The sequence below is a fragment of the Danio rerio genome, chromosome 3, assembly GCF_049306965.1.
Source record: "Danio rerio strain Tuebingen ecotype United States chromosome 3, GRCz12tu, whole genome shotgun sequence".
NCBI classification, from domain to species: domain Eukaryota; kingdom Metazoa; phylum Chordata; class Actinopteri; order Cypriniformes; family Danionidae; genus Danio; species Danio rerio.
In genome coordinates this window covers 23,802,527-23,830,520 of record NC_133178.1, presented here as the reverse complement: position 1 = coordinate 23,830,520, position 27,994 = coordinate 23,802,527, and the positions used below count along the sequence as shown (strand labels likewise).

Genomic DNA, 27,994 nt, shown 5'->3' with positions numbered 1-27,994 from the left:
CATCTTCAGTGAGGAGTGGAACTTGCATGTGGTGGTTCCTTCAGCATGTTACCTTTAGGTTAACCTTTTGGTTTGCAGTTTTTAATTCGCACGAGTGTGCAAACGTACTCTACCTCATGTTAAAAGTATACGGCTCCGTTCAGCTGACCGGGGATTTAAAGCGACGATGTTTCATTCCAGTAGCGGTTTACTAAGAGCTGCCGTCCAGTGCGCTTCACGATCTTACTGGAGTCCTGGTAATGCTTTAGTACTATACTTACATGTTTACAGGTCTGTCATTTAATATAACGCGTTGTTTGAGTTTTTTAACTGGTTTATAACCGCTTATAATGTGTGAAATCATGTATAGAAGAAAGAAAGGCAATTTTGTTTATATAGAACTTGTCGGACACGATGGTAATTCAAAGTGCTAAACAAGAATTAAAAGAAACAAGAAAATAAAAATGATTAAGAGACTTAAAAATGATTAAAACAAATAAAAACTGAATAAAACGTGTTAAAACAAGTTTTAAAAGAATGAAAAAGAAATTAAAATCAATAAGTTTTGTACTATAGAGAGACATATTTTATCTTTTTTATTAGCATTGTTTCTTTTGGGTGGTGCAGTTTAATTCACAGGATTTCTACAAACTATGATGTATACTGTAAACTCACATACTTTGAATATTTAACGCATGTTTATTTTCCTCATTTGAAGTAAAAAACATGTTTACAGATTGATATTTTTTCCAGTCCCTCAACTCTGTGATTAGTTGTTTTGGAAAATATACAGATGTTTCAATATAATGTTAACATGTACTCTCTGTGGATTTATGTTTTGAGTTTTTACTGCAAATGTCACATTGATATTGCTAAAATTGCTTAAAAACATAATAGTGTGATCTGTCGAACGTAGCTCAGTGCTCATTCAGTAAAGGCACAGCTAAACATTTGTGTTTTCAGACTTGATTTGAATATGCCTAATGTTGGAGCACATCTTATCATTTCTGGAAGCTGATTTCAGCAGCGGGGGTTGTAATCGCTAAAGGCAGATTCACCCTGCTTTGACTGAAACCTTCAATTTTCTAGTTTATATGATCTTTGTGATCTGATTGATCTATTTGTATTTAGTGAGCATTTCTGTAATGTATTGAGGTCCTATGCCATTTAGTGATTTATAGACAAGTATTAATACTAAAGTCTATTCTGAAAATAACCGGAAGTCAGTGTAAATACCTGAGGACAGGTGTTAAGTGCTCTGATTTTCTGGTCAGAACTCTGGCAGCAGCATTCTAGATGAGCTGCAACTATCTGTTTCATTCAACTGTTTTTCTTTATTTTTTTAAAGTTTATCCAAATCAAGTTCACTGTGCTTAACATATTTTAATTCTTTAATGTTTAAATCCCTTCGTGAGTGTATAGTCACCTGCCTCACCTTGGAAAACAACGTTAATTTCTGTCTGATGTTGAATTAAAACATTTACTTGTCATATATAATATTTCAGCAGTTCTTTGCTATTTTGTATATTTTTATTGGGTTGAATGTTTAATTTGCTCACTACACAAACGTTTAAAGAAATTATTTTATTCCTCATGGAATCTTTAAATTGATTAAATTAACATTTTACAATATTGCTTTCAAATCTTCTGTTTTTTTAAAATCAAATAAAAGCAGCTGTAATGTGCGCTATACTTATTAGAAATACATTAAATGATAATATTAGACATAAAATGTGTTTCAGATTATGTTTGTCATGTTTTGTTTTGTTTTGTTTTACAGGGTCTGTGTGGTGTCCATGCAGGCATGTGTCTGTGAAAACAGAGGGATGGAATTCAAAGAAAGTTCCTCAGAGATACCTGGGTCAGCCCAGTCCATACACACACCCTCACCTCATCCGACACGGTACGAAAACAACAACAACACTGGACTTTATTTCAACTCCTTTCATCTAATGTCATCAAAATTAAACCTTTCTTATGCTACTGTGCTGATGAATGATTGGCTAATAGACATTCTAAGATCTGGAAGTATTTTTAAATAAACACACATCTAAAGTAGATCCAGGAAGTTCTTGACTACGTTTTTATATCAGCATTCCTAATGATTACCATTATTAATATTACAATAAACCTAGAAAGACACAAAATAAGTTGTAGAGGAAACGCACAAGCTAATCCTTTAAACAGGAGAGGTTTGAGGACAAAAATCTGACAAATGTCTTAAGACTCGACATCTAAACAATGTATTTATTTGTGGCAACTGTAGTATAAGCTGAATAATTGACTCCAGCCCTTTGAATTATTAGAAAATAATTTAGACAAATTTAAGTGACTTCAGGCACTTTGAGAGTAAAAAAATATGTATACAAGGAAAATGAATACTGTGACTCCTATAAATAAATCAATATTTGCAAGAAACTGAACATTATTAATAACACATCCGCAGGAACAAACCCACATTTGAGCTTATGCTGTTTGTTAAGAGTACAGAGAGAGGATTTTATGTTGTAATGGTACTTGTTAAATGATAATTTTGATTACCATTTTTAAATATCCCCCTTTTTCTATCCGGAGTAACTTTCGTTAAATTGTGAATGATCAGGAGAGTTTTATTGGGTACAATGGAGTGTAATTATTCCCTTCAGTTTATGCACAAGCAAAATACAAGTCTTTCTTCAGCAATATTAGGGAATATTACTGTACTGTAGGGGACACACAACGAGAAAATAATCTACAGGAACAAAAGTAAACACAGTGAACTCAAAAGGTGTATAGATATTCTAATGAGGACACTAACGTCACATTAAAAACACCAAGCATACACACCAAAGCATTGTTTATGTTCATGATGGATTAAATCAAAGCACAAAGCTAAAGATACCTTCCACTCAATTTTCACAATGTAAATTATCTGTAGTGCAGTCTTAATATTTGATCTGTTAAGTTTTTTTGAATGACAGTTCTCCAAACCAGAAGTTCAACTGAAATTTTGAAATACTGTAGTTACATGAGGAAAAAAGGTGGGGGAAATAGGTGTAATATTGTTAGTAAACTAATGGCATTAGCTCATTTGTGAATTTGCAGCTCTGCATATGTTATTATGAAGCAATAAGCTTGTTCTCCAGGCTTTCATGAACATGCTCAGAACTGTTTTCTGATGCTGTGGGTTAAAGATAATATTGTTGTAAATAATGTTCAGTTGCACAGCACATCATATCATGCAGTGAGACCTTAATGTATTTAGGACTTAGGTGCCACAAATATTAATGTGGTTTTGGCTGTATATATTTTTTCTTTTATTATTTTTTAAATATTTTTATTAATTTTAAGTGATTACGTATTTACTGCCCAATAACATATTAAAATCATAGTAGTGATTAAAATTAATAATTGTTTATTAAATCTAGTTTATACAGTGCTTCCAGAAAATATTCATAGCGCTTCACTTTTTCCACGTTTTATGTTACAGCCATATTCCAAAATAGATTCAATTCATTTATTTTCTCGAAATTCTACACACAATAGCCCATAATGACGACGTGAAAACGTTTTTTTTTAAATTGTTGCAAATTTATTAAAAATAAAAAACCTGTAAATTGTACATAAGTATTCACAGTCTTTGCTGTGATGCTCTAAATTGAGCTGATGTACACTCTGTTTCCACTGATCATTCTTGAGATGTTTCAGCAGCTGAATTGGAGTTCCCCTGTGGTAAATTCAGTTGATTGGACATAATTTGAAAAGGCACATACCTGCCTATATAAGGTCCCAGGGTTGACAGTGCATGTCAAAGTACAAACCAAGCATGAAGACAAAGGAATTCCAGTGTTCTTCTGTGGAGAGTGGAAACCCTTACAGAAGAACAACCATCTGTGCAGCAATCCACTAATCAGGCCTGTATAGTAGAGTGGCCAGACGGAAGCCGCTCCTCGCCTGGAATTTGCCAAAAGGCATCTGAAGGACTCTCAGACCATAAAAAACTAAATTCTCTGCATTGATGAGACTAAAATTTAACTCTTTGAAGTGAATGCCAGCCGTTACGTTTGGAGAAAACCAGGCACCGCTCATCACCAGGCTAATACCATCCCTAGCATGGTGGCGGCAGCATCATGCTGTGGGGATGTTTTTCAGCAGCAGGGCCTGAAAGACTAGTCAGGATAGAGGAAAAGATGAATGCAGCAATGTACAGAGACATCCTGAATGAAAACCTGCTTCAGAATGCTCTGTACCTAAGACTGGGGCGACGGTTCATCTGCCAGCAGGACAATGATCCAAAACAGACAGCCAAAATATCAATGGAGTGGCTTTACAACAACTTGGTGAATGTCCTCAGTGAATGTGCCCAGACCTCAATCCTGTTGAACATCTCTGGAGAGATCTGAAAACGGCTGTACACCGTCACTTCCCATCCAAACTGATAGAGCTTGAGAGGTACTACAAAGAGGAATGGGCAAAAAGATAGGTGTGCCCAGCTTGTGGCATCATATTCAAAAAGGCTGTGAATACTTATGTACATTTTTCAGGTTATTTATTTTTAATAAATATGCAACAATTTAAAAAAAATCTTTTTTCACTTACTCATTATGAGGTATTGTGTGTAGAATTTTGAGGAAATAAATTAAATTAAAACATTTTGGAATTTAGCTCTGTAACATAAAAAAAATGTGGAAAAGTGGTATGAATATGAAGCTATGAAAACTTTCCGGATGCACTGTAACTAATACAATTCAGTTGTATTTTTTTAAACTAATATACACTATATACTAATAATTTAAAACTAATATTACCATAATATCTGTCCTTTTTTAGCTGTTAATTTGAATACATTACCTAATTTTATTTCACTAATTTACTAATGAGTCTTCATTGTATATGGTAATAACTTATAATTCTTTTGAAATTACATTTGTTTAAACATTTGTTCACTCTAAACATGTACAATAAAGTATTTTTTATTATTACAGCTCTTAACGTAAACTTATTGTTGCTTATATTGTTGAAAATATTTTATATACCATTTTAAAATCATCAGTTTCAGTGATCAATAGTAAATACCTTTCAAAGGCCAGAGGGGGCTCTTGCTCTGAAACTCCAAACACCCATGAAGGAAAAACTCTCATAGCAGTTGCTAAATGAACAGAAGATTTAGCTGTTTCTTTGATTTAAAGTAACTCATAACAAAGTCCCTTTAAGGCAAGTCATTTCACCCGGCGGCTGTCTTTGAAACACCTCTTGGGTAGTATGCTCGGGCATTCTGTCTGAATGGGGAAACATCAAACTCCCCAAAACTGCTTGCCAAGCTTACCATTGAATTTCATATTAGGGATCACCAATAAAATTCAATAACAACTGCGTCTTTAGTTTTATTTCTAAACATCCAAATCGCACAAAATCTGCAGAAACTCTCGTCTGTTCCAAACCCCTACGCCGGAGAATCGTCAGTCTATAGCAATCGATGATTGGCTCCTGTACTAGAAGGCGGGCTTTTTTCGCCATAATGACCCCATTTAAAAAGATATGAGTGACATGTCTTGTGCATTCTAGAGCCTTTGCTAATAATCACACGATTACGGAATCATCTCATAGACAGAAGTTGTGAAGTGACTCGAGTAACAACCTGTTATTAAATGTGGTATTTTACTAATAAAAGTAATTACATGGAATTAAAATGCACAGCTTCTAGTTGTTTATTGACCTAGTGAATGTCTGTCTTTTACAGGTGAGGTAACGCCAGGTCTCACCCAGACAGAGTATGAGCTTCGTCGGCAGCGTTTAGCATCTCTGATTGAGATTCAGGCAGAGCGACAAACAGGTTCTGGAGCCTCTTCAAACTCCTCCCACATTGTCATCATCCTATCGCATCCAATTCGCTACATGAGCAATGACATCCCTTACCCGTTCCACCAGAACCAGGATTTCCTGTACCTGACAGGAATTACGGAGCCGGATAGTGCACTGGTCATGTACGGATCAAGTAAACCAGACCAGGCTGTGCTGTTTGTCCCACGCCGAGACCCAGCCCGAGAGCTTTGGGATGGACCTCGTTCTGGCAAAGATGGTGCAGCTGCTTTAACAGGTCTCGAGCGGGTTCACAGTACTGAAGAACTGGGTGTAGTGCTAAAAAGCATAAAAGGTAAAAGACAACGGATGTTCAGTTTTACCTGCATTTAAGGTTTTCATTTGTTTCAGCCAGAGCCATTAAGACTAGGATACTAGGACAACCTTGGATAAAAATATTACGGTTTCACGGTATGACGGTATTGTGTTTACTGCTGTAAAAATTATTTTAAATGTCTTGGTAAAAACAACAACTTCTTTCCCCATATAACACAATATATTACATTTTAGAAAACATTTATACTATTTTGGGACAATAAACATGTCAGACTACATAATTAAAATAAACTATTGACTTCTGCTGTCTTCATTAGTTTCAAAAACACAGATTTCCTTACAACACAAAAAGAAAAAACTTCACATATACCTTAGAAATGGTGTAACAAGCAGTTTTAATACCTTGACTTTTTCAAACTGCAGTAAACCTTGAAACCGGTTATCGTTCTATGCCTAATTGAGAAAGACGTTTGCGACAACGGAGGTGCGTAATGTTTGATCGTCACATGATTCATGAACTTCAAATCGTTCCAGGAAGTGTTTTGCGGTTTATTCAAATAATATTAAATGATGTTAAATCTTACACATTATCAAACTTATTTTTGCAAAACGTCGTGCTTTTCAAAGGTGCATCACCTGTTTGTAAGTGCTAATTTCTGGGAATTATTGAGAGTCTCTCCACAAGCTCTCGCAATTTTCTCTTTGGCTCTGGTTTCAGCCTCCTTTTTTCCTTTTTTATTGCATAACAAGAACAATAGCATACAAAAATATGATAAATACAATGCTTACATTTTCACATCAAAGGAACAAATCAGTAAAGAATAATAAAAAAAATAAATAAAATTACAGGGGATATATAAATTACAAAAAAATTGAAAAAGAGAAAATGATTCCAAAATTGCGTACATCCTTATAGCTTTTTCATTTTTAATGTCTTTTAGGGTTTCAATATAATGCTTAAGATCAATTTTAAACAAATAAATATTAGGTTTGTCGTTGGACCATTTTTGTTTTTGCACATGGTACTTCCCATATATAATCATTAAATTAATAAACAAATTTTGCTCAAATTTTATTGTTATTAATATTGTACATCAAAAAAAAAAATCTTTACAAGAAAACTGTATATGTGCATTCAAAAAACAGGTGTTTAATCGATTCTTCCTCTAATTCACAAAAAGTGCATAAAGATTCCATGTCATTAAAAAAGATTTTAACAACTTGTTTCACTTGACAAATTAAATGAATTAGTTTATGTCACTTCCTAAACTTTATTGGTGAGACAGTATTTACTAGGTAAATTCCATTCCTTTTTCCCTTTTCTTAGGAGGAACTGTATGGTATGACAACTCTCAGCCTTGTCATCCACGGTTACATCAAACTCATGTGCGCCCCCTGTTGGAAGGAGGACAGCTGGTGAAGTCTCTCCGACCCCTCACTCATTCCCTCAGAGCCATTAAGAGCCCAGCAGAGGTTGCACTGATGAAAGAGGCAGGACGGATCACTGCTCAGGTAGTGAATCCATAATAGTACTGTACGTCTTGGAAAAAATACTTTAAAGGGGTCATAGTGCATAATTTAGCCATTTGAGATTGAAAAGGATTTGCAAAATGACAATTTTCTTCAGTGGGAATTATTCTGTACATTAGTAACCACTAGGGTTGTCAAAAGTGTTGACTTCGGTATTAATCGCTACTGATGTTTTAAAGATTTCCATTTTCCTTGAACATTTGAGCACATTTTTAAACTGCTAACTGCCCATTGTGTTCATGTGGTCACCAGATATGACTGTTTGGCTCTGAAGATCATTGCTTCACCGTTGTTCACTAATGGCCCATTTCCACTGAGTGGTACAGTTTGATACGGGTCGGTACGAATCACTTTTATCAGGCTTGCGGTTCCACTGCCAAAAGGGTACCAATTTTGGTGGGCGTAGTGTATGCCAGAAAGTTTCAGTCGACGTCATTCTCACTTAAGCTAAATGTCAAACTAAAGCTTTACGGGTCGTTTACATATCATATGAGAAGCACTTCTCACAAGATGCTTTATACACAAAAAATACTTGTGTATAAATGTTTATTACTAACCTAATGAACGTAATTTGATTAGAACTGCGGATCAATTACAGTGCGAAATAGCCTACTGCAACGTCTGCAATTATATAAAATAAATAAATAAATTTAACATTTATGAACACACAGACCCTTACAGTCTCAGATATGTTACCAATTACAGAAAAACTACACAACGCATACATTTAGTTTTTATTTGGGTTCAAAAACAACACACAACATATAGCCCACAGTCAGTGCAAACCTCTCATCTGTATATTCAATCTTTACCAGCACATGTAACCTCTGTTAAAAAATAATTCCGTCATTCCCGAGTTCATAATAGTCTAAAAGGTGATGATAATAGTTAAACATGGCAGTTATTTGCTCCTTTGTTTTTCTGGATTCTCCTTTGTTTTTTCGCGAGTCACTCTCGCGTTTGTCCGTTTCTGAAAGGATCGGATGTCAGAAGCACTTTATTAATAACACACACACGCTATTATCATCAGCTCAAGAAGTTCATTATGTTTAAATATAGACGCATAAAAAGTGGTGTGGTACGGTTCGCTTTTAGGTTCATTTTGACTGTGGAAATGGCCATAAAAGCGTACCATACCATAACACTCAGTAGAAATGGGCCATAAGCGCAAACAAATAATAGTTGAAACCTAGAGCTTTTGAAAACAGTGTCTATCTTGATCTGTCTATGATCGTTCAGCTGATATATTTTTGAAAATTTTAGTATCAATTGGTATGATTGTAATCAATATTTCTGCCAACCCTAGTAGTGAAAAGTTTCTGAAGGGTGAGGCTTTTTTGAATTGTGTTAGTAGCATGTTGTTGGCTGTTTGAGACATATAATATACTGATACGCTCAGTTTCTTCAAGAAATGTTTACATTCACTGACATAAACAGCATTATGAAAACTTTTTGTGTGCTTTTTACATTAGCTGTAATACTTGCGTGACCTTGCTAACTGATGTGATTGCACTTAAAAGTCTGTGAGCTGAGTAAACCTAAGATCAGATTGGTTTAGAGAGACTAGTTCAAGGTTAAAAATTTAGTTGTGTTTATCCTCAGGCATTTAAAAAGACAATGGCTATGTCAAGAGGAAACATTGATGAGGCTGTTCTCTATGCAAAGGTGAGTAAAGGGACTAAATACAGTCTTTAAATTCATGGTTATGCAGTAGAGATTGTAATATTTTTAAAAAATAATTAATGCTTTAATGGTCTTAAGAAGTTTATTTTTATTTTTGTACTAAGTTTCTTATGTCTATCAAACTTCACCTGTATAAAATATATTTAAAATTTTTATAATAACCGTCAATTATTAATTTTTCTCTAAGTTGATACATTTTAAATTGTATTTATTCCTGCTGTTTTGTTGCTTCTTCTCAGTCACTTTTTAACTAGCATAATGTTATAGCAGTCTTTCTTATGTTTTGATCGTTCCACATATCTGGCATAATACTGTACAGTTTGGCATGAACACTAACATTTTCAGAAGTGTACTTTCAAATATTTAACACAATGTGGCATAACAAATAAAACATCCAGTCAAATATAAATCCAGAGTTTGTTGCTAGGACCAAAGTTCCTTAAAACACAATCATTTATTAAACAATACAACAGGAGAAAAGAAAAACTAAAGTTTCAGCTATGAGCCTTCATCAGTGTAATGATTCATTATTGTTTGATGCTTATATACTCAGTCATCATGTCAGGAGTTCACAATCAGTTGACCAGCAGATTCATTTTAGTCTCATTAGGATCACTGCACAGAATTAGAATGGAAAAAGTTATATATCAGGAAGAAAGAAGGAAAAAAAAAGAGAAAAAATTATAAATTGAGCATGGACCATCTTTGCTGCTTGTCTTATAACAATGAAAAAAAAATTGTTAATCTTACTTCTGAACAATTCTTTTTGTAATGTAGCTGTATATGGTTGTAAGAACCAAAATTTCTGGTTTGGATATTTCAGAAAAAAAAAACAATCTGTTGGGATTTTCACGCACCGTCATGCCAGAAAATGATTATTACAGAGTGGTCACATTGCTTTTTGGTGTCAGAGGACAAAAAACAGATTCAAACGAATAGAAAGGCAACGGAAACTCAAATCACCACTCGTGAGATCCAAAGTCTGCAAAAGAGTATTTCTGAATTCTCACACCATGTGAATGTTTATAGCAGAGGAGCAGCAGCAGAAGAAGAAGAGCACACCAGTGACAGACCTTTCAGCTAAAACCATGACTCTGATGACTCTATGGCACCAGTCCCTCTTGGTGTACTTTTAATAATATTAAAGGTTTAATTAACTAATAAATTAATTCATTCATTTATTTTCCTTTGGCTTAGTCTTAGTCAGTGGTCGCCACAGTGGAATGAACCTCCAACTATGTTTTATGCAGCAGATGTCCTTCTAGCCACAACCCAGTACTGGGAAACACCCATACACAGTCACACACACACTCATACTCTACAGACGCATGTCTTTGGACAATGTGGGAACCGGAGCATCTGGAGGAAACCCATGCGAACACGAGAACATGCAAACTCCACACAGACATGCCAATTGGCCCACCTGGAAGTCGAACCAGCAACCTTCTTGCTATGAGCGACCGTGCCGGCTAATTATTAAATTAATGTATTAATTATATTATAAACTTTGGGTGATCACAATTGGTGATACTGAAAGCTTATGGGACAGAGAAGTGGGGGTGACGTTTGTGAAGAAGGGTTAATTGATGTCATGAAGAAAAAAAGCTATTCTGAAGGCACAAGAGGGTCCATCCTGGTAGTGTGCCAGGAAGCGTATATGGTATGTTTCTATTGGAGTTAGAAGTACTTTGTGAAGTTGCCATTGGGTGATGCCAAGGTAATGGACCATCTGAAAAATGAAAAAGTACCAGAGAAACACAAATGACATCAACAAGCTCTTGAAGAGTCAAATTACAGTGCCCAGTGTGTCCAGTCCACATGCTGACTAACAGCACTGTTTTCTTTCCTCTTTTCTGAAATTCTGCATGTTTTCTCCTACAGTTTGATTATGAATGCCGTGCTCATGGTGCTAACTTCCTGGCATATCCGCCTGTGGTTGCTGGTGGAAACAGGGCAAACACACTTCATTACATCAACAACAATCAAATAGTGAAGGTGAAGTACCAAACACACACACAATTATTACCAGTGTTTTCTTTTTCTATTAGAAAGAATCCAGAACAGATCTGTAAACTGTACATCTGCATAAACTAAAGCCATTTTTTCAATTGACACAATATTCCAAATCTTTTGCTGGCATGGTCCGAAGATAATAGTAATAAAAATACTATGGAAGTTATAACATTTCTCAGAATAATGTATTTTGTGTTCAACAAAAGAGGGAACACAAACAGGTTTGAAATTTGTGAAAGGTAAGTAAATTATTTTTTTGAGGGATGAACTATTCCTTTAAAACAACAGATAAGATGAGCAGCTCGTCATTGCCTAATTGTTATCAATATTCTCATTATGATCCTTTCAGTCTATTAGTCGTATGACAAAAGTGGCCAATAGCTTATAACAGTTTTTGAAGTTTCATCATCTTTTTTTTTTTTACCATGAGTTGGTGCTGCCTATTTTATGAGAAATTTCTAAAGTGCCTAATGGCCAACATGGAAAAACTGAATATCATTCAATATATTATGCTGTAATATATTAAATTTAAACCTCTTTGGTGCACTCATTAGCTACGTTTCCATCCGCTTTTTTTTTAAAACACCAAGATGCGCATTAATGTTCAAATGTTAAAATTAAGGCTTGGTTGGGTTTATAAGATGCAAAGTAATGTGTGCTCATGCTTTAATTGTAGAAAATCGCGTTATTTTCTAGAGTTCACACTTAGCTGATAATTGATTATAAGCTAATTTGGCATGCTGTCCCGGGAGAGAGCCCTGAGCTCATAAGATTCCAGAGCCTGAGGCTTCCTCCCGTTGCAAGGCGAAAGGGGAGTTTGAGCTCAGGTAGATTTAGAGAACTCATCTGTCATGGTGGCTGAAGAGCAGATAGTAGTTGCTCTTAAAGAGATAAGTACTAGGTAGAGGCAAGACTATGGTGTTGATTTGGAGTAGTCAATAAACTTAGGTTGCATGTTTTTGATCGGTGGGAGGAAACTGTAAAACCCAGGGGAAACCCACGTGAGCATGGGGAGAACGGGCAAACTCCGCACAGAAACGTCTGCTGGTTTGGTAAAGCTTGGAACCAGAGACGTTCTTGCTGTGAGGCAACAGTGCTAAGCACTGGGCCACCGTGTCACCATTCTAGAAAGGAGGAGGAGTAGGGGTGGAAGGGGGTTCTTCAAAACGAAGATAGTGGTGATGCGTAACCCAGGGTATTTGTAGTAGCTTAGGAGTCGTTTGATTGGTGCATTGAGAATTGGATAATGCAAGTCCAGCCACTAGCACTCATCAGCATGTCATCCTCTTGAAATTAGTTTATAAAAAACTTCACTTTTTATATATCTTACTTTGATTTTATACAGCTACTCTACTAACATGAAAACGACCATCATAGTTCCTAGTTTCTCCTAAGGGCTCGCCCTTAAGAGCCTCTGATTGGTCTGCTAACATAGTGTTCTGTGATTCGCGGATTGGGTCTACATCACACACCTACAAGCGCACGCTTTTGCTCTGTGTAAACAGTCAGAGGCTCAGAGCAGCTGTTAGCAGCATCAGCTGCCTGAATCAGACAGAAATGAAGAGCACACAGCTCACGCCTGCTCTATAAAATAAAATCTGTCTAGTGTCTTTTACATATATTTGGAATAAGCATGTGTAAGTAATATGAAACGTTCACATACAGTATCTTTTGTTTGTTATTTGAGATGTAGAACGCTCAAAGCAGCCGAATAGAGAGAAACGCATAGAGAGATACTGCACAAGCTGCTGAAGATTGTGGGTGTTTACAGCGGTTTGACTGATAAATATGAATTTGTAGCTAAATTGTCAGCCGTGCAAAACAGCATTTCCCATTGTTTACATCCTTGTTTACGACCTTGTTGATGCTAGAAACTGTGCTTGTAGTTGATCAAACAAAAACACTTGCAGGTTGTGGCTCACAGTCCACAGCTTCATCTGTTGGAGGAGTTTTACCGAATCCAGCTCTGTTGATATAGCAAGGTTTGGACGGCATTTTAGCTTTTACTGCTTTAACATTACAGCACCTCTGGCCTCGCCCCTTCGCTGCACAGGGTGTGTGCGCAAGGTAAATGCACGTAATCTGAAGCGTTTGTGATCTCACTAGCCCGGATGTGTTTTTTTTTTTTGTCCCCAAATTCGTTCGGTATAGGCAGTTTGCTAAGCTAACTCTGTAAAAGCCAATGTCTCCCTTTGCATTTAACTTTGAACGTCTTACATTCAGAGATGTTGTTTATGTTCACACAGCCACATTACGCATCAACTAAAGTTTAAAATATGATATTGTAGTGGACCCCCCTTTAAACAATGTCAATAAAGTTACAATATATGGTTCTTCACCTGATAAAGGATTGAAGAAACCAGTCAGATTTAGTTTAGCAGTTTAGAGCAAAAATAGGCATGTTAACATATAGGCAATTGGCAAGTTGGTCATAACACTCAGAGTTTGGACTGAATATGCTGAAGCATTGTGGAAATACAGCCTCGGGTACAATTCGGCCAGCTCTTTGTCATATTTGTTTGTGCGTTTTGTAAATGAATCAATTTCAAGGTCAATTTTATTGGTATAACAACCCATTCAAAGAACATTACTGTTGACCAAAGTGCTCCACAGCAAGCAATAAAAACACTCACTGTTCAATACTTTCCATGTTATTATTTTAAAATAGTGTTTTATTATGTTTTCCTCAAATTTAAAAATTGACTTGTAAATGGCTTCAATTATCATTTCATAATATTGAAAAAAACCAGTTGTATTGTTATTGTATTGGGGTGGATTTTAAAGTGTCATCTTTATCCATGCAGTTATCATTCTCAGTGTGACCGAGTCAAAAACTTTTTTTCTGTCTCCTCTCTCTCTCTCAGGATGGAGAAATGGTCCTGTTGGATGGGGGCTGTGAATATTTCGGCTATGTGAGCGACATCACACGCACTTGGCCGGTGAATGGAAAGTCTGTGTTCAACAGAACTCTCATTGTCTCAAATGTAATGTCGCTTTAACTTCATGCTATTAGTAAGCAATTAATAAGTGCTCTGGTTGTGTCTTTGTGTGTCTCAGGTTCAGTGCTGCTCAGAGGGAGCTCTATGAGGCTGTGCTGGAGGTGCAGTTGGCCTGTCTGTCTCAATGCAGTCCTGGCGTCAGTCTAGACTACATATACTCCACCATGCTCACACTGCTCGCCCGGCAACTCAAAGAGCTCGGTATCCTTCCATCACATGCCAGTGATACAGATGCAATGAAGGTACTCAAAAACTGACAAAGTTTGTTTAGAAGGAATAGTTAATTCATTTTAAAATTTATTTAATATACAGTAGTCAACTTTTGAACTGAATCAAAAAGGTTTTTCAAATTTGTTCTTGGACAAGAATGGGTGTTGTCTATTAGTTTTAGGACAACTTTGAAAAAAGGTTTTGAACCACTTCAAATATTGAATATTGTACATTGTTCTAAATATTTCAAATCAAATACTGTCTAACATTATTGTTACTTTTACATGTATTATACATGCTTTTATGAAGATTTTGTCAGCGTTTAGTTTGTTTAATGAGGGGTGTACACTGCCTTTTAAAGAATTAAATGTAACATCCTGTTGATCAAAAGTGAAAGATGTTTGCAATCTTACTATTTCTAATCAAAGCAATTATTTTAAACTTTATCAAACAGAAGAATAAGCACTGGGATATTAACATTTATGTTTACATCGGAAGAAAATTAAACTACTACAGTGGGTATGGAAGTATTTTTTTTGCTTTTTGTTATATTACAGCCATTTGCTGAAATAATTTGTTCTTTTTTTTCCATTAATGTGCACACAACACCCCAGTTGACATTTTTGCAAATTTATTAAAAAAGAAAAACTGAAACATCACATGGTCACAAGTATTCAGACCCTTTGCTGTAAAACTAGTATATTTAACTCTATTATATCTAACTAGCTATTAAAAATGGTGCTATCTATTTCTTCTGATCATTCTTTATTTGGTTCTACACCTTCATTTCAGTCCAGCTGTGTATTATTATACTTATTGGATTTGATTAGCAAAGCCACACACCTGTCTATATGAGACCTTAAAAGCTCACAATGCATCAGAGCAAATGTGAATCATGAGGTCAAAGGAACTACCTGAAGAGCTCAGAGACAGAATTGTGGCAAGGCAGAGATCTGGCTAAGGTTACAAAAATAATTTCTGCTCTCCTTGAAGTTTCTAAGAGCACAGTTGCCTCCATAATCCTTAAATAGAAGACATTTGGAATGACCAAAACCCATCCTGGAGCTGGCTATATGGGGAGAAGAGCTATGGTGAGAGAGGTAAAGAAGAACCCAAAGATCACTGTGGCTGGGCTCCAGAGATGCAGTCGGGAGATGGGAGAAAGTTGTAGAAAGTCAGCCATAACTGCAGCTCTCCACCAGTCAGGACAGAAAGGCTCGACACAGGAAAGCCCACATGAAGTTTGCTAAAAAAAAACACCTGAAGGACTCCAAGATGGTGAGAAATAAGATCCTTTGTTTTGTTGATCTATCAGAACTTTTTGGCCTTAATTCTAAGTGATATGTGTGGAGAAAACCAAGCACTGGTCATCACCTGTCCAATACAGTCCCAACAGTGGAGCATGGTGGTGGCAGCATCATGCTGTGGGGGTGTTTTTCAGCTGCAGGGACAGAACAACTGGTTGCAATCAAAGGAAAGATGAATGTGGCCAAGTACAGGGATATTCTGGACAAAGACCTCCACCAAAGTGCTCAGGACCTCAGACTGGGCCAAAGGTTTACTTTCAAACAAGACAATGACCCTAAGCACACAGCTAAACTAGCGAAGGAGTGGCTTCATGACAACTCTGTGACTGTTCTTGAATGGCCCAGCCAGAGCCCTGACCCAATTGAGCATCTCTGGATAGTTCTTTAAATGGCTGACCACCAACCTTTACCATCCAAACTGACAGAACTGGAGAGAATCTACAAGGAGGAATGACAGAGAATCCCCAAATCGAGGTGTGAAAACGTGCATCTTTCCAAAAAGACTTATGGCTTTATTAGATCAAAAGGGTGCTTCTACTGAATGTAATGTGTATTTAGATCATTTATTGTGCGTGGCCATATACCCAAAGCACTTACTGAGTAAATACTGAGCAAAGGGTCTGAATACTTAGGACCATGTGATAGTTAAGTTTTTGGGCTCTATTTTGACGGTCCATGCGCAGAGCACAAAACGCAGGGTGCAAACGCTTTCAGAGCGTGTCAGGATGCGTTTTTGCTAATTTAAGGACGGGAAATCTGCCTTGCGCCGCGGCGCATGGTCTAAAAGGGTTGAGTTTATTTTCTTAATGAGTTATAGGTGTGTTTTGAGAATAAACCAATTAGAGTCTCATCTCCCATTCCCTTTAAGAGTCCGCTGCGTCGCGCCAAGAGCGCATTCACTATTTACAGGACGCAAAGTAAGTCTAAGTGGAAAAAAATGAGCATTTCACAAGCAAACAGTTCACAGTTAACAGTTTTTTTAACAGAAAACTGTTAAACAGAGCATCTACTGCGTGAGAATGAGGGATAATGGATCACTTTCACTTTCGCTCTTGGATAGGGAAACCTTTACGCACAGACATCAATCAGTCTATAAATAATTAATTGCGTTTGTGAAGCGCAAATATTCATTTCAAAACTATTTCTAAATTCAGTTTTAATTTCTAGCAAACAAATAAATGAACAATAGTAACAAAGTGTGTTCAAAAACCTGAGTTATATCCTAAAACACATGCTGTGCCCCTTATGGTCTAAAACCTGACAGGTGGGCAAATCTAAGCTTGTTTTTAATAAAAAAATATAAATATGGATGCAATAAATAATACTGCTAATAATAATAATAATATTATACAAAAGCAAATTGTTATGAATGAACTGAAAAAGCCTTCAGAGATGAAGAAGACATAAAAGCAGTGATTTTTCATATTTATGTAGGCTAGAAAATAATATGTTTTGTAATATTTTAATCCTTTATATTTATATCCTATATCTATTCTTATTATATCCTATATATATCCTTAATATAAAAATGTTTTCATATGTAAAGATATTTGCCTATATTGCTCTCTTGTGCGTATTAAGCAGTGCGTAAGCGAGGCGCAACTCTGCGCCGGAGTTTCAACCGGGTTAGTTTTGGTCTAATGAAAAATCTATTATAGCTTCTCAAAATAGCAACGCGCCAGCGGTCCGCCTCAGAACGCCTCAGAACGCCTCAGAACGCCTTCCTTTTTAGACCAGAACGCCTATGGGCGCAAAAATTAGCGCTAATGCATTTGCTATTTAAACAGCGTAGCGCAACGCCTCAAAACGACTCTTGCGCCAAGCTGAAACTACGAAAAGACTACTGCGCCACGCCTTGCGCCACACTGCGCTGGGTGAATGATAGGGCCCTTTATTTTTTTATAAATCTGCAAAAATGTCAGTAATTCTGTGTTTTTCTGTTAATATGGTGTGCTGTGTGAAAAAAATAAACTAATTCAAAACGAACTACTGATTTTTACTGATTTTTGCAAATGGCTGCAATATAACAAAGTAAAAAATGTAAGGGGGTCTGAAACTTTCTGTACCCAATGTATATACCCAGAGAAAATAGTTTTTTGAAATTGTCACAGTATTATTTTAGTGTAGTGTTTTCCTAAGCAAACCTTTGAGTGGTGTTTAATTCATGAATCTTGGTGGATAAAATTTTATTTTGCAGCTAAAGTATTTCAATAATGTGCATGACTTCATACAATATACTCTATTAATTACCAAGATATTGCATTTTCAAATACATTTTTCAAGAACCATGGACTTAAAGAGTAGTATATTACAAGAACATTTTATAATAACTTCCAACAACTACAGCCATTAATGGAGCACTTTCATCATCATTCCCCATCAATAAATTCATCTACTTTCAACCATTGAGTTTATGAAAACGAATATGATAATTTTGTGCCAGAAAAGGTATTAATAGTACAGTATGTGCATAATTATGCAGGTCAATATTCTGAATGTATTTTTTCACCCAAGCATATTTTAGCAATTCCAAACCACTTAAATCTCGTTAACAAGGGCTCTCACCTTTAACACCTTATGTTGACTTGAGACTAAAGGCTCCTGATGGTTTAATTCTTGCTTTAGCACCTAATTCTTCACTTTATTATTCAAAGTATTTTGTGCTTCATATCTTTTCAAACCATTTATTGCACCCTGCTGCCCCAGTGAGGATTTCTTGTCTAATGGTTATACCTTAATTTGCAGTTTCTATAATATTGTATCCTCCTTGTTAATAAGTTTGGCTTTTCATGTTGTTTTATGGCCATTTTATTTGTAAATAAAAACATGCTTCATAATTATCCACATCTGGATATACAGTAAGACGTTATCCAGCCTTTATTAATAACTACACATCAGTATAAATTATTATATACAAAATTATTAGTATTTAGGAGGTATGTGGTCTGGAAATTGTAAAAATTTCTTTGTAAAAATATTCAAAAAATATTTAGAGCTGCATAACAAATTTAGATGCAAAGTATGTCATAAACATGCATCCTATTTATTTGAAATAAATCAGCTTTATTTATATATTTTTGCCTGTTTGTGTATGCATCTTTTGCTGTTTTTCCCTTTCAAATGGCGTGATCTGCGTCACTTTAAAATCAACATATTTCAAAACCCTTTCACCTCTTTTGGCTTCATTATAAATTGCTCAATCAAGCAGTTTTTGAAAAGGCATTTTAATTGGTAATAATTTATGGAAAGACAATAGTGAAAGGGCCTTAAAACTGTCAAGTTGATGCTATATTATAATCTTTTTTAAACTATATGATAGCTGTAAGTAATTATTAGTAATTATTTAAAGTGGTTGCCAAAAAATCAGTTAAAGCCAAGTGTTGTTTATTGTTTTAGATCATCAAACAAATTTAAGATTGAATCTAAGATGACACAAGTAAACACAAATTAATTCCGAGACAAAAACCACTGCTAAGCAAAAAGTACATTAAGGCTCATCTCAGTTATGCCAGAAAACATCTTGATGATCCCCAAGACTTTTGGGAAAGTACTCGAGACAAAAGTTGTAATTTTTGTAAGCTGTGTATCGCATTATGTGTAGCATAAATAACAATGCATTTCAGAAATGAACATTATACCAACAGTAAAATGTAGTGGTGGTAGTGTGATGGTCAGAAGGGTTATTTTGCTTCTTTAAGTCCTGGAAGACTTGCTGCGATAAATGGAACCATAAATTCTACTGTGTTACAAAATATGCTGAAGGAGAATGTCCATCTGTTAGTGACCTCAAGCTGAAGCAAACTTGGGTTCTGCAGCAGGACTGTGATCCAAAGCACACCAGCAAATCCACTTCTGAATGACTGAAAACAAAATGAAGACTTTGGAGTGGCCTAGTCAAAGTCCTGACCTAAATCCAATTGAGATTCTGTGGCATGACGCTAAAAGCAGGTCATGCTCCAAAACCCTCCAGTGTGGCTGAATAACAACAATTCTGCAAAAATGAAAGTCCTCCACAGCGATGTAACAGACTCATTGCAAGTTAATCAAGAAAACACTTGATTACAGTTGTTGCTGCTAAGGGTGACCCAACCAGTTATTTAGTTTTATGGGGCAAAAACTTTTTTACACAGGGCTATGTAATTTTATATTTTGTTTTTATTTAATAAAAAAAAACTTTATTTTAAAACTGCATGTTGTGTTGTGTTATTTTTGACTGACATTTAAATTGCTTTGGTGATCTGGAATGTTAAAGTGACAAACATGAAATCAGTAATGGGTGCAAACAATTTTTCACACCACTGTACTTTAAAATATACCACAGTCTTCTTACACTGCTCTCGAGATCCTGGCTCACAGCACTCGCACTCCAGGAATTCAAGACATTCTTTCTTTATTTTTTTTATTTATTTATTTCATTGAACTTCCCTAAAGCTCTGTGGTCAGGAAATGACCATAAGTCTTTCTGTGCAATTTAAACAGCAAAGATCTGGCCCACTTATATCAGTGTAGAGCTTTACAGGCACTATAAAAACAATGTTGCGCTTAATGCAGTAGATTTATGAGGCCAGCAAACGAGCGTGTTGGTCAGTTTAGCCCGTTGCGGCTGTGAGGACGTAGGTTTGCACTTATTACAGCTTAATTCAGTTTTCCAGTTCAGCTTTATGACTGTTTAACATGGTTTTTTTTCAATGGATGACCTCCTCTCTTTCTCTTTTTTTTTTTTTTGTATTTCCCAGGCTGCTCGACAGTTTTGCCCTCATCACGTGGGTCACTATCTGGGCATGGATGTTCACGACACTCCTGAACTTTCACGTTCACAACCACTGCAGCCTGGCATGGTGATCACAATAGAACCAGGTAGAGATCATAAATTTTTGTTATTGAAGTACATAAGAACATGTTGGATGCCTAGACATTTGTTAGGGCTACCTCCGAGCAAATGTTTTCCTGAAAAATAATCTATTTTATGGTAAACATGTAAATTATCAGCGTGTTCACTGTGTCTTAAAAGGTTTTAAAATATCTTCAATATCAACGGTTTAGGCCATAAAATGTGTTAAATTCACTGAAATAAGTTGTTGTAGGATTTTAATCATTTTAAACAGGCCTTATTTTTTTTCTCTCCATGTCATGCTATCCAAACGGGCAATCCAACACCCATCCAATCACCAACAATCCAACTCAATAAAACTTTTAACAAAAGTTACATTATTAAAAATATACAAATGTATAAATAAATACATTTGTTTACAAGTTCTCCCTGTATTTATAGCTACCTGGTATGTCAGCTGACCTGGACATACTATTGTGCATAAAATTTTATTATAATAATGTTTAATTAGTCTTTTTTTCAGTGATTTTATGTATGTATATAAATAGAGTTTGCTTGTTTTTACATACTTTTTTATAATATGTGGCTAAGAAAGAACTGTAATTTTAGCTTTTTTTCTGTAAATTTTGAAGTACAAATCTTTTCCATTGGCCATTAGAAAAAAATACTTGGTGTTTTGCCCTGCATACAGTGCATCCGGAAAGTATTCATAGCGCTTCACTTTTTCCACATTTTTTATGTTACAGCTTTATTCCAAAATGGATTCAATTCATCTATTTCCTCAAAATTCTACACACAATACCCCATAATGACAATGTGAAAAAAGATTTTTTTAATTGTTGCAAATTTATTACAAATAAAAAACCTGAAAAATTACATGTACAGAAGTATTCACAGCCTTTGCCGTGAAGCTCTAAATTGAGCTGAGGTACATTCTGTTTCCACTGATCATTCTTGAGATGTTTCAGCAGCTTAATTGGAGTTCACCTGTGGAAAATTTAGTTGATTAAACATGATTTGAAAAGGCACACACCTGCCTATGTAAGATCCCAGGGTTGACAGTGCATGTTAAAGCACAAACCAAGCATGAAGACAAAGGAATTGTCTGTAGACATCTGAGACAGGATTGTCCCGAGGCACAAGGCTGGGGAAGGTTACAAAAAAATGTCTACTGCTCTGAAAGTTCCAGTGAGCACAGTGACCTCCATCATCTGTAAGTGGAAGATGTTTGGGACCACCAGGACTCTTCCTAGAGCTGGCCGGCCATCTAAGCTGAGTGATCGGGGGAGAAGGGGCTTGGTCAGGGAGGTGATCAAAAACCCGAAGGTCACTCTGTCTGAGCTCCAGCGTTCTTCTGTGGAGAGAGGAGAACCTTACAGAAAGACAACTATCTGTGCAGCAATCCACCAATCAGGCCTGTATGGTAGAGTGGCCAGACGGAAGCCACTTCCCGCCTGGAAGTGCATTTGAAGCACTCTCAGACCATAAGAAACAAAATTCTCTGCTCTGATGAGACTAAAATTGAACTCTTTGGAGTGAATGCCAGCCGTTAAGTTTGGAGAAAACCAGGCTTATCCCCAGGCTAATACCATCCCTACAGTGAAGCATGGTGGCGGCAGCATCATGCTGTGGGGATGTTTTTCAGCACCAGGAACTGGAAGACTAGTCAGGATAGAGGGAAAGATGAATGCAGCAAGAGACATCCTGAATGAAAACCTGCTTCAGAGTGCTCTTGACTTCAGACTGGGGTGACTGTTCATCTTTCAGCAGGGCAATGACCCAAAGCACACCGCCAAAATATCAATGGAGTGGCTTTACAACAACTCTGTGAATGTCCTTGAGTGGCCCAGACCTAAATCCTATTGAACATCTCTGGAGAGATCTGAAAATGGCTGTACACCGTCGTTTCCCATCCAACATGATAGAGGTTGAGAGGTATCACTTTTGGAATAAGGCTGTAACATAAATAAGTGTAAAAAAATGAAGCGCTATGAATACTTTCCGGATGCACTGTAATTCTGACATTTAATTTATAATATGAAAAATGTCTTTAAAAGGTCTTAAAGTCTTATATTTGACTTAGTAAAACTGTGATTATGCAGCTAGTAATAATTTTGATTCCACACAATCACTGAGATATGAAAACCACGAGTGCTTATATTCTCAGTGTCTTATATAAAGCAATTAAAGAGATTGTTGACCCAAAAATGAGAATTGCTCTGGTTTTATATTTAGATAAACCTTTTTTTTTTTTAATTAGGAAAGGTTTTTAACTTTGGTGATTCCTAACATTCATGTCAACAGCTTGCAACACTTCAAGAGTCAAAAACATCCAACAAAAAACTTATATAGGCAAAACAAAAGAAAAACAGTCTGTCTTTGCCAAGGATTGAACATTTACAGAATTATTTGTTTTAATCTACAGCCTTGTCAAAGAGTCCTCAACAAATTTACAACAACTTAAGTGTATATAAACAGATGCAAACCCACACGCTTGTTCTCAGTGGTACTAACTTGAGTTTATCCTGGATTGAAAGGTTGCAAACAAACACTGTAAGCTTGTAGAAATGTGTGTTTGGAAGTAATTACATTTTTTTGTTTTGATTATATGTTTTATTTTTTTATATCTTAAAAGAACGATAATTTGTAGAATTTATGAATCACCAAGGGCCAACAGTTTAAGCTAAAATCTTCTTAAAGCTTTAAATCTTTTAAAATAAGCTTAATCTTTACTGAAAAAAAGTCCCCAACATCTTGTATGGCCATGAGGCTGAGTAAATAAAGACCAATAAATCACATTTTCAGTTTGTGTAAAGACTTTACATTCATAATAGTTGTTTAAAGTGAATGCTACTATATCTTTTTTGTTGTGACGGGAACTAAAACGTGCCGGGAACTAAATTCACAGGAACTAAAAAGTAACAGTAACTAAAATATATTTGTTTTATTTAGGGCTACCATTTTTTAATCCATTCTTCTGGATGTGATTGTAAAATGGGGGCTTATACACCAATGACATGTTTTTTTCGCTTTAAAAATCTAGTTTTGTTCTAGTGATGTGTGACCTTTATTCTGGGAATACAGTAATAACACCAGTTTATATAGTGTAATGTTACAGCATTTAACCGTTTTGGGGTCATCATTTAAGGCCTGTTCAAATAAAAAATACTGCATATAAACATAATCGTAAATATAACAATAATGATACATGAGTCCACATTAGCGCACAAAATGTTTAGGTTTAGAACAAGTTAAGGTTGTGTAATTAGGGCAGAATAATTTTTTCAACAATCCCTTTAAATATCAAAATGAATCGACAGAAGTTTTAGCTAAAAATACTCTAATGGTCTATTAAGGGAAAAAAGCCTCATACATCTCAGATTGCCGGATTATAATTAACAGGCAATTTTCATTTTTGGGTGAACTATTCCTTTAATTGAATACCTTTTTTCACAGTCTGAGTAGATTCTAATTGGCTGTTGATATTTTTGTCCATCAGCTGGAAAATATAGTTCTGTTACCGTTGTGCTATTGCTTTAAACTTTGATTTTGAAAACTATAGTTATCATCTTGATCCTACACTTTGGATTTCCTGCCCATGGTAATTACCACACCAGCCAAGATAACAATGACGTGTCTGTCACAGACTTGGCAACTTCACTTTCTGTCAAGTGTTTTTCCCTTCTTCTTTTACTACGTCTAACCAGCCAATTAAATGCTGGTTGACCAAGGCTCTTTTAAGTGTTAGCTGTATTAGGGGGCAGCCCTAGAGTTTATTAAAGATAATTGGGTGAAGTTTCATCTCCTGCTGTAGATTTAAAGCTTCTCATCAGATCAGCACCTCAAACTCAAAAACTAACTATTCTATTTACAGTAATCGTTTACCCATTTAGCTAATTTTAAAAAGAAAAAAAAAAAGACTTGAAAGTGTAATCTGCTCAGTACTCCAGCAACTTTTTTTTATTTCTGCAGTTCATTGAGCAGCACAGTTAATTTCAGTTGTGCTCATTATAAGAAACGTTTCTTGAGTAGCAAATTTGAACATTATAATGATAACTTATAGAAAATGTCAAGTGTTTTCTTATAATGGACTATAAAAATGAGACTTTGCATCAGAATAAATGAAATTTAAATACCGAAAGGCCATTAAACAGTCTGATAGACCAAAATTTTGATTTAAACAATATAAAAGTAAACTTTAAATTAACATTAACTAACTTTAACAAATGCTTCTGATATTTTTTTTGTTCGTCCTAATTAATGCAGTTTTTTCCCACATTAATCCATTGTGTAAAGTTACCAAACATTTTGTTTATTGAAATCAATAATAATAATAATTTATATTACTATTTTCAACTATATGATCGCCTCACAGCAAGAAGGTCGCTGGTTCGAGCCCTGTCATTTGGCATTTCTGTGTGGAGTTTGCATGTTCTCCCTGTGTTCACGTGGGTTTCCATAGGGGTGCTCCGGTTTACCCCCACAAGTCCAAAAACCTGTGCTATAGGTGAATTGGGTAAGCTAAATTGTCAGTAGTGTATATGTGTGAAGGAGGGTGTATGGATTTTTCCCAGTGATGAGTTGGTGATTCATTCCGCTGTGGCGACCCCAGATTAATAAAGGGACTAAGCCGAAAAGAAAATTAATTCATGAATTTCCAACTATTTGTATCAATTAAGAATGGCATGGTAGCTCAGTGGTTAGCACTGTCACCTCACAGCAAGAAGGTCGCTGATTCGAGCCCCGGCTGGACCAGGTTGCGTTTCTGTGTGGAGTTTGCATGTTCTCCCTGTGTTCATGTGGGTTTATTCTGGTTGCTCCAGTTTCTTCCACCAATCCAAAGACATGCGGTATAGGTCAATTGGGTAAACAAAAAAATTGGCCATAGTGTATGAGTGTATGTGAATGTGAGAGTGTATGGGTGTTTCCCAAAGCTGAGTTGTGGCTGGAAGGGCATCCGCTTCATTAAAAATATTTTTAGCCAGCAGCTAGCTCTCTACAACTCTCGCATGGTTGCCCACTGAAGCTAAGCAGGGCTGCGCCCGGTCAGTACTTGGATGGGAGACAACATGGGAAAGCCAGGTTGCTGTGTGGGTCCCAACACCCCCGTATAGTGAAGGGGACTCTATACTGATCAGTAAGCACTGTTTGGATGAGATGTTAAACTGGTCGTTAAAAATCCCAGGATGTCATTTGAAAAAGAGTAGGGGTTTAACCCCAGCATCCTGTCCAAATTTGCCCTATGGCCTCTGTCCATCATGACCTCCTTACCATCCCCATATCATAATTGGCTTCATCACTCTGTCTCCTCTCCACTCTGTCTGGCGCAATATGGCTGCCGTCACGTCATCCAGGTGGATGCTGAACACTGGTGATGGATGAGGAGATTCCCCCCAAAAATGTGCAAAGAGCTTTGAGTGCCCAGAAAAGCACTATATATGAATGTAAGGAATTATTAAAACATATGCAGTAATGTAGCAGTTACATGAATACTGGTAAGTTCATATTAGTTTGTGAATATTACTCAAATAAGATTATTCATACTTTAAAAAATAATAGTATTGAATATTAGAGAGGAAAAGTGGGTGGACTGGTTGTATGGCACAACTAAAACTGGAGCAAGAAGTCAATAACCTGAATGCATGTTGTCACACGCTGCACTTGAGGTGTACACAGATCTGTTGATTAAAATCAGAGCAATCTACTTACAGAAAAACATGTTGTTTTACAAACCGCATTTGTTTAGTGCATTCATAAACAACACATTTATAACATGGTAATAATACTGATAAACCGCAGACCTGTATCATGAGTGCCAAACAGGCATGCAAGTTAAAGAACTTCAAAAGACAGTTCAGTTAAAAATAAAATATCCTCTTAATTTATTCACCCTCATGTTTACAAACTTAAATGTTTTGTTTTGTTGAACACAAAAAGAAGATATTTCGAGAAATGATGGAAACCGGAGTTCCATACTAGAAAAAACAAAACATGAAAGTAAATAGCTACCGGTTTCCAACATTCTTCAAAATATCTTTTGTGTGTGTGTGTGTGTGTGTGTGTGTTCAGAAGAAAGAAACTCAAACAGATTTGGAGCAAGTGAGGGAGAATAAGTTATGACACAATTAGAATTTTAGTGTGAGCTGTTCTTTTAACATGAGCAAATACTTGAAAACCAAGTCTCTAAACTCTTATTTCTTCTTCCCATAATCCAGGACTGTACATCAGCGAGGACAACAGGTCCTGTCCTGAGCGATTCAGGGGTCTTGGGGTGCGAATTGAGGATGACGTGGTGATCCGAGACCACGGTGGACCCCTCATTCTGTCCGCAAACACCCCAAAAACCATCAGTGAGGTGGAGAGAACTTGTGCACATGCAGAAGACTGAAAGCAAACACACAGCAAGTCCTTTAAGAACGAGTCTGTTTCTCCAGTCTTTAACACCTCCTCTTGTAGGATTTTCTTTAATAGTGAACTCAGGAAGTCTGGATTTCACAGAACGTGTGTTAAATCTGGAGGATTAGGAGCCGGATGTGTTTGGACAGCGTGCATGGTTTTCCTGATAGCCAGTTCACTTCTACAGCAGCAGTGTTATGTGTTTGACCTGCACACCTAAGATCTGGGATCAGGGTTTATAGGAGACTTTAAAAGAGGTCAGAGAGAGAAGCGTCTGTGATTTATTGAGCATGATGAACAATTTATTTGTTTGTGAGTGAATTGAGTTTCTTTAAATGTTTGATTCCTGAGGTTTTTATTGTCATAAATGTCTTTTTTGACAGAAAAATAAATCTCTAGTTCTTAATTGTTGCTGATGTTTGTATAACTAGTGCGTCTAATCCAGATAATTAGTCACAAAATCTGCCATTCAGTCCAAATTATGAATATTTTAGTTGCTTAATATATACGTAAATCAAGTCTAATGTTATGATTTATTCAACCTTGAGCAGTTTTGTTTTAGCGGTAACCTAAACAAACACTACATTTGAGTCCTCTATAGAGTTAAACAGTTGAGTTTTACCATTTTTGAATCCATTCAGCTTATTTTTGGGTCTGGCGGGAGAACTTTTACCTTAGCTTAGCATAGATCAGTGGTTCTCAAACTGGTATGCGGGCTTAATTCTAGTGGTACGCGGAGATATCAAATGTGTCATATATACATGCTACATATATTTCAAAATGTATCAAAAATGATTTATAAATTAATATGACATACAATATTATTTATTGTATGGCATATAGCCTATATTTCTGAGGTCCAGGCAAAATTTCCAGGTGTTCATTAATTGGCTACTATATGTTAATGCTTTACATTTAAGTACAGCACTTTT

At 36.1% G+C, this 27,994-nt stretch overlaps 1 protein-coding gene across 7 annotated transcripts; it reads left to right on the top strand.

Annotated features, from left to right (window-relative positions):
- Positions 1-7: 7 nt before the first annotated feature.
- On the top strand, positions 8-27,468 carry xpnpep3 (X-prolyl aminopeptidase 3, mitochondrial). Of its 7 annotated transcripts, none has more exons than XR_012400553.1 (11): positions 8-236; positions 1,760-1,882; positions 5,699-5,791; positions 5,887-6,112; positions 7,421-7,605; positions 9,226-9,288; positions 11,188-11,301; positions 14,184-14,269; positions 14,377-14,560; positions 20,572-22,089; positions 22,148-23,035. XR_012400553.1 is itself a non-coding variant. In XM_073943428.1 (11 exons), exons 4-11 carry the CDS (start codon positions 5,941-5,943, stop codon positions 27,052-27,054), a joined length of 1,098 nt encoding a protein of 365 aa, XP_073799529.1. In that variant the 5' UTR covers positions 8-236; positions 1,760-1,882; positions 5,699-5,791; positions 5,887-5,940; the 3' UTR covers positions 27,055-27,468.
- The last annotated feature ends 526 nt before the right edge of the window (positions 27,469-27,994 follow it).